This window comes from Pelodiscus sinensis, chromosome 11 (assembly GCF_052426305.1).
Source record: "Pelodiscus sinensis isolate ZL-2025 chromosome 11, ASM5242630v1, whole genome shotgun sequence".
NCBI lineage: Eukaryota > Metazoa > Chordata > Testudines > Trionychidae > Pelodiscus > Pelodiscus sinensis.
The window spans coordinates 9,787,069-9,802,504 of NC_143062.1; the positions used below are offsets into that span (position 1 = coordinate 9,787,069).

Genomic DNA, 15,436 nt, shown 5'->3' on the forward strand with positions numbered 1-15,436 from the left:
CACGCTCACGTCCTCCGGAACGTAGTGAGAGTCCAGGACGGCCAAGCTCGCAGGCCCGGGGGCTGTAGTGTGCAGGTAGCTGCAGTACTTGTGTGTACACAGCTCTAGAAAGTAGGCCCTAGCTTTTTGGAGCTGCTGGTAGAAACAAAGATTTTTTTTTTTTTTTTTTTTGTGGATTTGAATTTCAAGAACCGTAATTGCTAGGTTCCTCAGAGCGCCAAGCACAGTGGATGTGTGGGATGAGGCTTTCTGCTGGAGGACGAAGCAGCTGTGGGGAGGTTAGGTGGAAATTAGGGCCGTGTGAAACCTCTGTTTATCTCCAAGCCTAGTGGTGCTGAGTGGGATGTTGCCTTTACACAGGGCATCTTCAAAGGTGGAGGGAGCCTCGCAGACTGGCGCTCTGTTTTCATCCAGCTGCCTGGCAACCCTGCAGAGGCTGTTTTGCTTCCACTTGCCGGGAAACTCGTTATCACAGCAGCAGTAGGAACCTTCTAATGCCTGGGTGCATCCCTGCGTGACAGGAGCCCTGGGGGAAGGGGCAGTGGCACTCCCCCGGGTACTTCCTGAGTGGGAGCTGTACGGGTTGCCGCACGGTGCTGGAGAAGAGACAGTGGTTGGGTTTGGCTTCCCTTGGAATGTCGTCATGGGAGTGGAGTGAAAATTGCAGGCTCTGGTCTGCCGCCCGCGCTGGCTCGCCACCCAGCACTTAGCGGCCTGCGTTGAGCCGCGAGCATGCCCTTGGGTTTGGGCCACAAGGCACCTCCGCGGGCTGGGCGGCTGCAGCTTGTGCCAGCCTGAGAAGACAGGCCCTGCTTTTCCACCCCGTGGCTTGTCATGCACTGACCGTGTCCCTCCTTGCTGGGGACTGCTGCAGGGCCAGATGGCCGCTGGGGCTCAGGCCAGCTCTGTGCCAGGGCCCCTCGCTGGGGCTGTTTGCTGAAGCCCTGCTGCTTTGGGGGTAGGGATGTAAAGGGTTAACCGGTTACCTGGTAAGCATTGCCTTACCCACCTGCGTACCGGGTAACCGAGGGCCCGGCTGAGCTGGAGCAGCCTAGGTCGGGCGGAGCAGCTCCCCGCCCGGGCTGGAGGAGCCTGCTGGGCCAGTTAACTGGTTAAATACAAGGTTTAACTGGTTACCTTGGTAACCGGAATTTGACATCCCTGTTTGGGAGGCCCTAGTGGGGTATGTTGGGCTCTGACTCAGCCGTGCTCCATGAAAGCTGAGCCGTGGGCCCCACCCTGCCTTTCTCCCCAGCGTGTTCCTGCCCACCCAGCCCGCCCTTTACACCGATTCCCCAGGCTTCACCCCCGCAGCAGATGGGCGATTGAACGTCCCGCCCCTCCTCCCCTGCATGCTCCGCACTTCCCTTCGCAGGCAGGTCCCGGTGCGGCCTGTGCCCATTCAGGCCGGCGCGTCGGCCTTGCTCACCAGCTCGGCAGGAACAGGAAGTGTGTGAGGTGCAGGCATGGCCCTGCCTGGCACCATAGCCCCAGGGCCTTCAGCAAGAGGTGCCCAGGACTCCGCTTGCCCCTGGCTGGTAGGGCATGGGCAGCTGGCACAACCCACAGCAGCAGGCCCCGGGCAGGAAGCTGCGCATGTTGGCAATCACGTTTCAGCAGAGATTTTTCTCCCCTCTTTTTGCATCATCGGGGAAGTGGTGCTTTCTGGTAACATGTTGCTCTCCTGGCTTGCGGTAGCTGCAAGCCCCAAACCCTTTGGTGCCTTTCCCTGTCGCCTCTGTAGTTGCTCTGCCAGAAGCTCTGGGAGAGAAGGGGAACCGGAGCCCCACTAGGGAGACATGGGCAGGGAGGGTCCAAGGTGGCTCTGGGGGTTTGTGGAGGGGGAGGCAGTCTGGAAGCATTGCACTGGGGGGCTCTGAGAATCTCGCCCCCAGGTCTGTCAGGGAAGCGGTTCTTGGGTCTGAGGAACAGCTGGCAGAGAGATTCCAGGGGAGCTCAGCTGAGCCGGGAATTCCGAGCTGCCTTTGGGCCTCCTGGCGAACAACCGCTCTGCAGTGTGGAGGAGCCGCTGAGGCAAGGGCCGAGTGATCAGTTCCTGGAGCGCAAGCCGTGTGGGTCTGTGCAGGCCACGCCCCTCAGTGGCGATAGCCAGGCTGCGTGTCCTAGCCCCGGCCTGCGTGCCCATCCTCAGCCTTGCGGTGGCGGAGAGCTCGTGCTGTGATGTGTGCTCAGTGGGAGTCTGGGGGAGGCAGCCCACCCCCCCCAGCAGCTTTCAGCGGTGCAGCGGGTGACGTGTAGCTGTGGCTATTTGGATTCATTAAACCTTGAGCATGCGGGCGCCTGTTCTAGCAACAGGTCACGCTGCCCAGCTGTTCCCGAGGCCTGCTCTCCCTGTGTGGGTGGCGCTTTGTATTCCCATGCCAATTTGTGCCCCTTTGCTGCCCCTCAGAACCTTGCTGCTCCCCTTTGCCTCTTTCTCACTGTGCCTCTTGCAGGCAGCCTGCGTCTGTGTTAATGGGGATGTGTGCGCACTTTGTGCCCCTCTTCTCCCCCCAGGCTCTGAGTGTTCCTGGTCACCCTGCACGTTGCTGCATGTAGGGAAGCAGCCTGTGGATGGCTTTGCACGTGCTCTGGCGGGTGAGGGAGCAGGGAGCAGGCCGGCCTGGGGCACCAGAGCCCAGCCTCAGGAGTGCAAAGCCCTGGTGGAGCTTTGTCATTCACAGTTCTTCTCTTCCTCCCTGCAGAGCAGCTGGTGCTGGGAGCTGCCAAAGACCTGGCTCGGCATTGGGATAAGGACTACGACTCCTTCGTGCTGCCGCTGCTGGACGAACAGCAGCCGTGCTACATCCTCTACCGGCTGGACACCCAGAACGCCCAGGGCTTCGAGTGGCTCTTCATCTCCTGGTCCCCGGACAATTCCCCGGTAAGCCTTGGCGCTCTGGACGTTCCCTCTGCAGGGTTGTGATTTCCCTGTGTGTGCGCTGGGTGGGGAGAGGAGAGCTCTGGTGAGGGGCTAATTATTGGAATCGTCAAAGACTCACTTAGCAAAGCTAATGGTTCAAGTGCTGGGCAGCACTGCCGAGTCAGAGCCGGACATGCTCTGCAGATGCTTCTGTCTGGAGTGGGCTTGTCTAGTGCCGTGTGCAATCGGTTCTCTGGGGAAAGCCCGGCTGTCTAACAGGCTCCAGGGAGTGAAATCCAGCACTTCGGGAGTGGAGTGTAACTATTCATGACGGAGCTTGGCCAAGATTTGAACCCCTCTACTCTGGCAAAAAGTGCACCGTAAGTGGCCAAAGCCTGGTGTCATTTGCAAGCTGGTACTGGCCACAGGGTCCCCTCCCATCTTGCTCCGGGGTCGGTCCGGTACTGGCTCCAGGGAAGAGGGGGTCCAGCCAGCCTGGTCTGAGTGCGGGTCTGACATGTAACCCCGGCCGGCAGGGTGACAGCAGGGCTGACTTGGACTTTAAGACCAGCAGGGACCATCAAGATAATCCAGTCTGGCCACCTGCACGCCCCAGAACTTAACCCAGCCCCTCCTGTGCCAGACCCCAATTCTGGCCCTCAAGCCATGATTTCAAAGACAGAGCCCACCACGTACACGAGTTTAAACCTGCAAGTGACCCGTGATCCTGGCAGCAAAGGAGGGTGAAACCCCCCCAGGATCTCGGCCCCTATGGCTCGAGGGAAGTTCCTTGCTGACCCTAAATACGGTGATCAGATAGACGCTGAGCATGTGGGCAGGAATGCTCTTGCCCTGTACATCCTCTCCTGCTCCCAGCCTGTATCCCTCCATGGACACCATCCAACACACGAAAGAACCTGAACTCTGGAGCCACAGTGACGCCTGGCGGCTGGTTGGGGAATTAATGTTTATACCCGACCCTAATGCTCCTGATGTTTCTGAAGCCCCCTCCCTCCTTGCGAGAGTGATTCTCCTTCCCGCTTTTCAGTGGAGGAACAGTGACAACTGGTGACTGAACCCAAGGTTGGCTCAAGCCAGCGGCGGAGAGTTAGAATGGAATAAGATTGAATCTCTTTAGCAGGTAGCCCTGGGAGGCAGCGTGGCGGGGAGGGGAGGGAACAGAACAGCAATGGGATCTAGTCTTGGCTCTGCCATTGGCTTGCTGGCTGACCTCAGTCATGTCACCATCCCGGGCCTCCGTTTCCCTATCAGTAAAATGGGGATAAAGACACTGACCTCCTTTTGTGAAGTGCTCCGAGACCCCCTGATGAGAAGAGCAGTCGGGAGGCTAGGTGGGCTGATTAAAGCGGTCACTGCTAGTGCCTCCGCTGGCTTGGTTTACTTTATCGGTCCCTGGTCACCAGCACTACAGAGTCCCCCTCCCCCAGTAATGCCAGGCTCCTACGTCGGTTTTCTCTGCTGGCTATGGCGTCAGGCTGTGCTTTGGGGCAAGGTGACCACTGGCTGCTTTAGCCATTCGGGGCTGTCACTGATCAAAACCCAGAGCACTAGCCACAGTTTTTCCGTAATGGGGGCCGCTGACTTGCAGCAGTTTTTGGGGGGTTGGGGCAGGGGAGAGAGAGTCCAGGAAAACAGTCTTGATGGGCAGTGGTAGCTTGTGGACAGAAGACATCAAGAACTTGACTGTGTAGGTGTATGTAGGGGTACGTGGGGGGGGGGGGGAGGCAGTAGGCTTTAGGCTCTAGGTGCAAGGCAAGAGGCAACCAAAGGAGCCAGGGGAAATTATTCTCTGGACTTAGCCATGGTAAGGCTAGAAATGGTGCATTTCAATTGAAACCCAGCCACAGCTTTCTCCTGTTAAAAGTGGAGTTTTCCAGCGAGCTCAGGTTGAGAGAGAGGACTGGCATTCGCCCTGGGACTGAAGTCGGGGTGGTGGAGTTGACGAGAGGGGTGGATTCCTGTTGACGAGATGAGTTCTGTCTTCTCGGCTGACTTGTAGTATCACCAGTGAGCAGCTGCCCTTGAATGAGCAGAGGGCCGGAGCTCAGACTCCGATCCTGTTCAATTTTCCACCTCGCTGAATGCATCTCGCTCACTCTCCACTTGTCCAGGTCAGGCTGAAGATGCTGTATGCAGCAACCCGAGCAACAGTGAAGAAAGAATTTGGAGGAGGACACATAAAGGATGAGCTGTTTGGGACCGTGAAGGTATGGACGGCGGCTCATGGCATAGACTGTAAGCAGGCAGCACCCTCCGGTTAACACCAAGGGGTGTGTCTACAGCAACTGCAGTGTCACTGGAGTACTAGTGCAGCAGCTGGGGAGGTTTTACGTCACTAGAGTAAATCCTCCCCCTTGAGAGGCCTAGCAGTGTCTGTGCTGGGCTGAGGTCGGTTTAACAGCGCCTCTCGGGTGTAAATTCTTCCCCCCCTAGTGAAGGTCACCAGGCTGGCCACCTTTTCTTTTGTTTAGATCAGGGTTGATTCAATAACCAGAGCCCAGACTGCTTGGGGTACCACAGTGCGGGGGTTAAAATGTTCCTGGACCACTGCTGGGCTTTTCCCACCTCTTGTTACTGCTCTCTCCATTTCTTTAGTCTGCCTTCATCCTTTTAAAGCTAGAGAGGGAGCCTGCAGCCAGTTCTCTTCTAGAAGCGCTGGCACACAAGTGAAATTGACCCAGATCTTTGACCTTGCCTGGTCACTTGAGCAGCAGGTGCTGGGATTTGTGAGGGTGGCTATCGTGGCAGCCGGGGAATAGGCTGCTTTCAGTCTGCTCCTCACTGTGAGAGCTGGCTCCAGCAGTCCTGCCCCTGCATCTTCACCCATTCGGGGCTAGCCCGTCAATTTCCTTAGCCCTTGGTCTGTTTGGAAGAAACCCTTTACAGAGTGATTACAGATCTCGCCCCTTGGCACTAGGCAGAAGAGGGGGTTTCATTTGTGCCATGTAGTGGTTCCTCGAAGAGAATAGATGACGTGTATAGAGGAGATTGCAGGTGAGGGGCTATTTTAAAAAGGCGCTATAGTTTTAAATAAAAACTGCCACAAGGTGGCAGTTTGTCTCAGTAAATGAAACCAGGTTGCTAACCAGTAAACCCTGTTAACTGCAGCCACCTGCTCGAATAGCTGCCGCCCATCTTGGTGTCTCAGCCCAGTTTTGTGACTGTGTGCGCTCCAACACAGACTGACTTTCCAAGGGTTTTCCCAAAGGGATGTGATAGGGGCTGGCAAAGTCCACAGTCACTGGCGTTGGCCAACCTGCACCCAGTGGGCTGGCTGGGTCTGTGCCTGCAGCTTGGGATAAGCACCCGTTACAGATGGAAATAGGCTCGTGTCGCCAGCTGCCGCAGATCTGCCCAGGTGCATGAACTGTGTTGCAGTCATGCAGCTGGAAGGAGAAACGGCTTCCAGATGGGGATTGTTTGGAATGTGCAGAAAGCTAGTGAAGAGCTTGCTTAACTTTTCGAAAAGAAGACTCTGGGCTGGTCTGTGCTTAGAAATGTCAGTGAAGTGGCTGTTCAGGAATAACTAGTCACTTTCCTTATTCCAAATTAGCAATTTCAGTAAAGCTTCCCAGCATAGACAAACACTCACCCCTGGGCTGGAAGCTCTCCAGAGCGGGGATCAAATCTACATCTTTGGATAGGTCATGGTGCTGCAAAGGATGTGCTGTATGCGGTGTGTCACAGCTTGCGATCGTGCACGCGTACCTGCCGTTTGTCTAAAGATGTTGTATCGACTGGATCACTTTTCTTTTGGCGCGTGCTCTTGGGAGCAGTGGGAATGCCCCCACCGCTCTCAGATTTGGCCCTTCGAGGCACTGAGAGGTGAGCCTCGTTCGGTGACTTTTGCTGTTTATCAGGTCGCTCCCCGTTACAGTGGCCCAGTGTGTGGAGCCTCTACCATTCTGCAGGCTGGGCTGGGCTTCCTTGGGAGGCGTGTGAGATCGCACTGCACTGGATCGTGTGGTCAGCCTCGAAAGCAGCAGCAAAGTAGAGCGGGTCCTCCCGTCTCTTGCCCTCTGGGAGGTGTTGTCTCCGTCCGGTAATAATTCCGCTGATGATGCTTTCTCTTGCCTGGCTGCAGGAAGACATCTCGCTCAGTGGCTACCAGAAGCATGTGTCGTCCTACTCCGCCCCGGCCCCTCTGACAGCAGCCGAGCAGGAGCTCCAGCAAATCCGTATTAATGAGGTGAGAAGCGAGGGAGAGATTTGTGCCAGCAGCGGGTGCAAGACAGCCAATGCTGGGAGCTGTTGCCTCCAGGGAGCGAGATCCACCAAGCTGCGAAATAGCCTCTCAGGAAACTGGCCGCCGCCTCTTGGGGTGTGCACACCTAGATGCTACAGTATTCTGTCAAGCGTAGTGTGGGAACGTAGAGCTGTGTTGGCAGAGAGCTGACCTGGGGGTGTGTCTATCCAGAAGAGACCCGGCTTTACCCTCCCCAAGCTGCGCAGCTCCAGCACTTGCCTTTCCAGCCCGCATGCCAAATAGGCTCGGTTACTGCGGTATGCAGGGCGCTACAACGTACCTGTCAGTGCTTCCACTCTCTTCCCTACACCCGGCTTTGCTCTCGCCTTTCCTGCCCTTTCTATGGGTCGGTGACACTCACAGGCTCCAAAGAGAATCCCATCTCCTGAGCCACTGTAGCCTGGCGGGATTGGACAGGAGGTCTGTCTGTTCCGGGAGGCGCTCAGGATGTTGATTTCCATCTAAACGCCCCCAAAGAGTCTCTGACTTGCCCCTGCATGGTCGCCGTGGTCAGCTGGCCTGTGGAGGCAGCGACAGGGGTTCTCTCAGGGGTCTTGACCCCAGTAACGCTTCCAGCTGGGAGTTCAGCCTGGCCCAGGTTTTGTGGCTCTTCGGGCAAGATACTTGGTCAGGGTTTTCCGGGTCTGAGGATGCTGGGAGCCCTGGGTTATTGGTGCCTCTAGTGTCTGTTCGTGGGGGAGAGGTGGAAGGTATTGGCTGATGCAAAGTGTGTCCCAAACATGTTCCTTTGTGTACTGTAAATAGCACCAAGATGCCCTATGAATGTGTCCTAGCTAGAGGGAGGCAGGGACAAGCAGGTCCATTGGGGAAGCAGAAATCTCTCCTTTAATCAGCCCCTTTTCTCTGCAGTAAAAGGCAAATACAGTTTAGGGAGGGAATTGGAACAGCATTAGCTTGTGGTTAAACGCAGCGGCAAACAAGAGCACATCCTGCTGGTGCTCCTGGCTGCTGGTCATGCCTGCCTGAATGGCTCACGCCGGGCTGCTGGGCTAAGTGCTTTTCGGCTGTGTCTTGCAGGATAAAGTTGCCCAGGTAAGTGCCTCCTAGGGATGCTGGCCTGCGGGGTGCTGTCTGGTGTTGGCTTCCCCCCGGAGCTAGGGGCATGTGGTCAGTAAGCGGCCTGCGGGTGCATGGTGTGCTGCGGTCTCAGGGTGCAATGTCCCTTGGGTAGAATTCTGAAGCTGAACCTCTGAAATTTGGAACCGCCACTAGTGCTGCCTACCTGCGAAGAGCCACTGCAATGTTCTGGCTGGGCTTCTAGCGACCCGGCCCTTAGGAAATGAACGACAGCTCCCAGCGCACCCATAGCTTGGCACGTTGAGCTAGACGCTGCTCTCTTCTCGAGAGGAAAGGTAGTCTAGTGGTTAGCGCAAGGGCTAGGTCTCCTGCTTTCCAGCTCTTGTCACTCATTCCGTTATGAGCTTGGATCCTCGAGCTAACCTCTGAGCCTCGGTTCACGCATTACTGATCCCCATTCCCACATGGGTGTCTCTGAATTGGGTGGTATTTGTAAAGCACTTTTCGATGCTAGGGGTAAGGGGGGGGGGGGCGGGAATATGTCTTCACATACAATGGGACTTAGTTACATTTGCTTTGGGAACCATAACTTGTTCAATGTCCTGACTCTTTTCCCTGTACAAACGTAAAAACCAGTGCTCTATGAGGGAGCGCTGATCAGAGCCAGGCAATCGCAGTCTCGTTGCCGTTGCATTGACCTGCCTCTGGTTTTACTTCTTGATCTTGGCACACACAGAAAACGTGTAGATAAAAGATCAAGCCTCGCAGAGGCCTAGAAATGTGCCCTTTAAATTCCTTCTCACAAGCAGCTGGGACTTAATTGTACAGTCCACCAGGAACAAGTTGACTACAGATTCCGCGCAGTGTAATGAGTAAGCTCTAGAATTCTGTGGGTGACAAGAGGCATTGCTACCGTACAACAAAATGGGGGGGGGAGGTGTAGTTTGGGGTGTGCTGTGACTGACGCTGTTTCCCATGTCTCTCTCCTTCCCTTCTCCCTGTAGATACCATTTCAAATGCATCTCTGTTCTGTTCACTGTGTGTGTGTTAATGCACGTGTGGCTGAATAATATGTGTTCCCAGTCTGTTGTGTGAGATTGCTGTTGCCTTCCACCCCAGAGGTGGCTGTATTTCGGGGAGGAAGGGGGGTTGAAGTGATGCTTACATCAATCTGTTTGGAAAAAACTCTTAATATTCGTGGGGGTCCTTCAAAGTTAGAGACCTTCCATGACTAGAAGGGTGATGTTGGTACCGGGGGAAGGGGGGTTTGGCTTTCAGCTTCATAGGATCATAGAAATGTAGGACTGGAATGGACCTTGAGAGGTCAGCTAGGTCAGCCCCTTTACTGAGGAAGGGTCAAGTAACCCTAAACGGTCCCTGACAGGTACTTGTTCAACCTCCTCTTAAGCACCTCCGAGGCTGGGGAGTGAGCTGTTTCCATGCATTTCACATGAGCCACAGGGTAGTCCTGTCAGATGCATGACCACGTTCTGGAGGTCTCACACCTCATAAGGAAAAACAAGGTGTCCGGGATGTGACAGTGAAACCGTGTACACTGGGCTCATCGGTTACCTTCACGGTTACACACAGGCTCTGACACATGCTCCGAGGAGCTGCCTGCTGCACACCCCCCCCCCCCCCCCCCCCCGCCCCGTTGTGCTGCTGCCTCTGTATCAGAGGCAGCAGTGCCTGGAGGATGTTGTGAGAGCAATATGCGCGGGGTGCTAGCTTAAAAGCTGCTGCCTTCACGGTTAAAGGAAGGTCCCGGTATGCATGGTTAGCTGGCTTAAAAGCCAACGTCCCGTGTGCACCAGCTTCCAGGGAGCTGCGAGCGCACCCCACATTCCTCTGCTGCTGCTTCTGAATCAGAGGCAGCAGTATGGAGGTGCAGGCAGGAACTGATAAGTGCGGGGAGCGGCACCCCCATCATAACTACTGAGTTTTCCAGTGGTTACACAGTTAAACGCATTTTAACATCCCTAATAAGAAGCTGCTGTTGTTGGGTTACTCTTGAAATGCAAGGGGGAGATGCAAAAAAGTGAAAAACTTTGGGGGTTTGAACCCAGATTACACAGTCACAGAACAGGATTTCTGTTTGAGAGCGTGACATATCGTGCAGCCTGCAGGGCATCCATGGCCGTTAGCTTGGGTCGGACCAGACGTGCAGAAAGCAAGGATTACAGCTGTTTGAGAGTGGGCCTGCGGATGGGTTTGCAGCAAGAGTCAGCAGCGTACGTCCCATCTGCACAGCATGGGCAGCCTGCTCTGTGTTGATCCAATAGCCCTGGAATCCGAGGCATTTGTGGTATCACGCAAGCAGTACAAATTGCTTGAGGAGTGGTGAGAACAAAGCAAAGGAATGCCAGCCCGAACCAGCTGGGGTCTGACGAGGGAAGGTACAGCGGTGAAAACGGGTTGTTGGATTTAATAGAATGAGGGATGTTAAAAATGTGGCTGTTAACGTAAACGTGTAACGGCTGAAAATTTCAGCAGTCAGCTCCCCGGGAACCAGTGTGTGCGGATACAGAGGCAGCAGAACGAGGGGAGGGGGGAGTGGGTGTGCACGGGGAACCAGTGACAGCAGTGCTGGGGGTTGTGTGCATGTAGCAGTGCATGGTAACTGATAAGCCCCGGCTCGTCAGTTAACCATGTAAACAGCTACACATTCACTTCCCTAATTAGAGCACACCTGTCAGTTACCCTGCGTTGCGGTAAGAACAGGTAAATGGAGGCCTGGTTTTCACTGCCAGGAAACGGTGTGGGCTGTAGTTTTGAACCATGCGTGAGGGGTGTAGGGTTGGTCTCATCTAGCTTCCCCCTAGTAAAAATGGCAGGTTCCTTGTGTTTCCCCTAGAATTGGGCAGTACAGTAGCTAACACCCATTAGTTTTCCTTCTGTGGTTATAAACCCCACACTCATTTGTTTTAGTGAAGCCACAGCCAGAGTCTTTCTGGAATACCAGTTTGGTGTATGGATTAGGGAGTAAGTTTAACCAGTTAACTGATATGCATAAGCTTATCAGTTAACCTTGCTGGTTAAACTCCTGGCCATCGCCAGGAGCCCAGGGGGCCCGCAGACGCTGGGAGTGTTTTAACCATGTAACGATTGAATTTCAATTGGTTATGTGGCTAGTGATTTTTCTTACTTTTTACATCTCTATTATGGGTTCAGAACCAGCCGGGGCTGCCTCAGTTGGTTAGATCTATTCCTAACTGATGATTAAATGCAAAACCCATTGATCTTGCAAGCTTTGTGTTATTGATGCAAAGACTCCAAGTCCGGAATCCCCAAGTACAAAGTTAACTCTGCCTTTCTTCACGGCCTGCGTGTTCAAGGGTGTCTATAGGTGCAGATTAAGGCTTGCATTTAGTAAGGGAAGGGAGGCGGGAATACTGTGAATATTGTGGTATATGATAGATTTAACGTTGCCAGAGCAACCTTAAACCTTTGGGATTTTCTGACGTTTGAGCACTCAATCTTGCAGCCTTACTGATGCATTAACCTTGATCCCTTTCACCTTCGTTTAATTTCCCAGGCATTTAAAGGGGAAATTAGAATCTGGAGGTATTATGCTAGTGAATTCCTTTTTCACACTGATTTGCTTGCTGCAGTTTGCAGCGTCTGTTTAGACAGCCAGCCATGTATGCTCTTTTATCAATGTGCCCCCTTCCCTAACTTCACAGATGTGCCCTGCGTCTGTTGGCAGTGCACCCACCTAGAATTAAGCATTTACCTAGCTTGCTGTCAATTTTCAAAGGCAAATATAGTGGTTCAATTCAAACTGTTTTTAACTCCGCTAAGCTGTGTGAAATACGGCGTGGGAATAGACCTCAAACTTCAAACCTTTGTCCTATAGCCCTGTCTAAAAGCGTGGGGCTCAAATTACATCTTTATTTTGGACAGTTGTTAAATGGGAGAAGTGTATTTCCCCCCCCCCCCCCCAAAAGCCCCTTGATATGATTTTGTTGTGGCTCTCTCCCCTTCAGGCCGGGAACAGCGACGGGAATTTGGAGCCCAACACTTCTGAGTTAATGGCTGGCCGCTGAGAGTTTCCTAGGTTCTGTAGTATTGTAACATCCGTGGCCAATGAAGCTGCCTCTTTGCTATACACGACAGCCACTTGGAATATTGCAGGAGCAGCAGCTGCTGTTGCTGTGACAGTTACAGATGTGAATGGCTAGCCAGTATGCCTCACCTTAATGGGCGAGGCTTCTTGGTTCCAGTTAACTGGTGGGGGCTGCTCTTTTCCCCCCTCTTTAACTGGTTAACATTACATTTGGTTTATTAACCAATTAAATGGGATTTTACATCCCTAGTGACTGTGCAAAACCGTCAGCACCTACTCTGCTTAGCATGTGTGCACACTGGATAGTTTGTTACAAAGCGTTACATCTGCTAGAAGACATTGATGTTAATAGCAAAAGAGCTAGCTGGTGGCATCATTTGTGGGGTGTTGGATTTGCAGTGGTTCCCTGGAGGAAGAGGTCCATCCCATTCTAACAACTGGGTCTAGGTCTCGTAGGGAGACCCGAGCTGATCTAGGTCTCGGAGGGAGATCTGAGCTGGGTCTAGGTCTCGTAGGGAGATGATGAGCCCTCTTTAGAGAAGGATGGACTGATTAACCAAAGGACGTACACTTTTAATATTTCTCACACTATTCATCCCAGTGTGGCCCTTGCAGGCTCCACCCTTTTGGATCTGGGCAGGAGAGGTACTTGCACCCTGAAGAGTATTTCCGGATCACCTCACCTTGCTCCACCATGCAGACCTCAGCCCTGGCCTGAAGGCTGCCTCCCTCCTGTTCTCAGAAGAGAGATCTTTGCATGGATCCACCTTCCCTTTTGAGCCCCTGGTCTCCTGCTGCTTGGCTTTTGTTGATTCCTTCAAGCCCCAGGGGATGCTCTGGACCACTGCTGGGCCATGGGCTGCAAATTGGCCCCCACTGCTCTAGAGAGAATCATGCAGCGTGGTTGGGGATCAGGGTGACTGGAGAGCCACGCAGGCCACAGTAAACCCTGGCTGAAGGTATCCCGAGTCCTCTTCCAGTCACGGTCGTCTTCATCCTTCACCCCCCCCGCCCCCCGTGTTAGCTCTGTGCGCCCCCCATCCCGCTGGAGGGGGGTGCTTGGTGCTGATGTTTTCCTTGTGCTTTTTTCTGTTGTGCTCCCAGGCTCGGGGCTCCCTGGCCTCCAGCAGTGAGCGGGTAGGCGCCTCTCTCTCCAGTGTGACCTCTCCCCTCTGCGTGCTGTGCTCTGTCCGCATCCCCCTTTTTCATATCCGCCCCCCTGGTTTGGGTGAGAGCTGTGTGGGGGGCTGCCCCGCTGTTTTGCTCCGAGTTGCTGACCTGGTGTCTCCTCTCCCCATGCTCGCAGGACTCTCGCAGTGACATGGTAGGCTGGGCCGCTGGCTGTTTTGCACGTTCTCTCTCTAGCTCTCTTCCTTCTGGCACCTGCTTTACTCAGCCCCGTGCTCCCACTTCCTTTGGGGTTATTTTCTCTCCGGGACGAGCTGCTAACCCACCCCGAGCAAGTCACTTCGTGGTAATACTTGCTACCAGCCGGAGCTGAGGGTGACCGAGTTTAAAGCCAGAAGAGTCAATGTCTAGTCTGACCTGGTACACGCCACGGGCCATTAAATGCCACCAGCTGCCAGCGTACAAAACCCAGCCCCCCAAGTTACACCAAAATCTTAGAGTCCGCAGGAGACTAGTTTGTGTGCCACGCAGAGGGCCCTGCTGCTGCAGCGAGACGAAGTGAGTTGTCCCCAGATAAACCCAACAACTGCCTGCGCCCACAGACTGCAGAGGAAGGCAAGGGACGCTGAAGGTCACTGCCAGTCTGAGGAGGGCGGGATTCCTTCCCAACCCCACCCAGGGCCACCAGTTAGATGTGGGCACGAGCCCAGAATCCCTTGTTACCTCGGAGCCCAGGCTGTTCCCCACCCCAGGTTCCGTCTCCAGCCGTGGCCATCGCTGGTGCTTCAGAGGAAGACAGTAGAACGGACAGACAGACAAACTGACTACACTGGTGGGTGAGGAGTCCCTCTCTGATCCCCCCTGCTGACATTCTGGAGCAGGAGCTGTCAGGGACAAACTCTGAGATCCCCAGGGCTGCTGAAACCCCGCCTCCGCCGTGGTGAGAAATCTTCTCCTTTCCAGCCGGAGTTTGCTGATGGCCAGTTTGTATCGGCTTGCTCTTGTGCCAGCTTTGTCCTTCAGCTCAAATAGCTCTTTGCCCTCCCTGACACTTACCTACGGGGTGTCCATAGAGCGCCATGACCTGGCCTCTCCACCGCCTTGGTGCTCGCCAGCGTGCACTAAGCCTCCCCTCGTAGGACAGACCCACCACGCCCCGGTAGCTCTTCTCTGCACCTGGGCCCGTCTGAGGCCCTCTTCCGAGAAACGGGTCCCAGAGCTGTGCGGTGTCGCTACGCAGGGGTGTGAAGGCCAGAGGGCCGTTTTAGGGTGTGGAGACGTGGGATCTCCGTGCGTCCAGCCCCACTGTGCACGCTTTCTCAAGGGGGTGGAAAGCCAGGGAGCGATCAAGTATCTGATACTTCATTACTGCAGCGTTGGTGAGGGGGTCCCGGCCACGTCTGAGCCCCGCAGAGCAGGACGTCCAGCGTGTGGCTGGGAGACCTGTGGTCCAGCTCCTGCCCTGGCCCTGCCCTCCAGCGTGACCGGGCAGGGGGTATTGAAGGCTGGGTGGGCAGGTTAAGCTGCTGGCAGGCTGCGAGAGGTTTTGTTTACCCGGTGTCTGCAGTGTCAGCCGCTCTCAGCTCTCATTGGCTGCGACTTGCTGTCCCCAGCCAACGGGAGCTGCGGGAAGCGGTGGCCCCGGCCTGCATTACTTCCTGCAGCTCCTATTGCCTGGGAACAGTGACCCATGGCTGCTGGGATGCTCAGGTCAGCAAAAGCATCTCACGGAGGCTCAGCCTGACGAGCCGTGACCTAGCACCTACTAGAAAGCCCCAGTTCTGCGTAAAAGGGACCACGTGACTTGCCTGCCTTCCGTGGAGCTCTGTGGGCAAGAAGTAACAGGATTGTCCACGATAGCCCAGGCTGCCTCGCTGGCGTGCAGCACTGTGAGGGCTAGCACAGAGGAAAGTCGCCCTGGCTGCTCAGTTTGCGGAGTGGAGACATCACCAGATCCAGCCGAGGGCCCAGTGAGATCCGGCTGGGCTCTGGCACTCAGAGGTGGCTAGCTGGTGGTGCCTTTCACCCGTCGGTGAGCAGGCATTTCGGCTGCCCTGGCACGCCGTTTGGAAAA

The 15,436-nt window shown here is 55.0% G+C and overlaps 1 protein-coding gene across 3 annotated transcripts in view; it reads left to right on the forward strand.

Annotated features, from left to right (window-relative positions):
* Positions 1 to 15,436, forward strand: part of TWF2 (twinfilin actin binding protein 2) — a 58,858-nt gene that overhangs the window by 33,571 nt on the left and 9,851 nt on the right. Inside the window, exons 3-6 of one of the 3 annotated variants that reach the window (XM_075939440.2) lie at positions 2,706 to 2,884; positions 4,996 to 5,091; positions 6,969 to 7,073; positions 8,169 to 8,183. In XM_075939440.2, the coding sequence (XP_075795555.1) occupies positions 2,706 to 2,884; positions 4,996 to 5,091; positions 6,969 to 7,073; positions 8,169 to 8,183 (395 nt within the window). The remainder of the gene's footprint in view (positions 1 to 2,705; positions 2,885 to 4,995; positions 5,092 to 6,968; positions 7,074 to 8,168; positions 8,184 to 15,436) is intronic. The other 2 variants (XM_075939442.2, XM_075939441.2) reach the window with 2 other exon arrangements.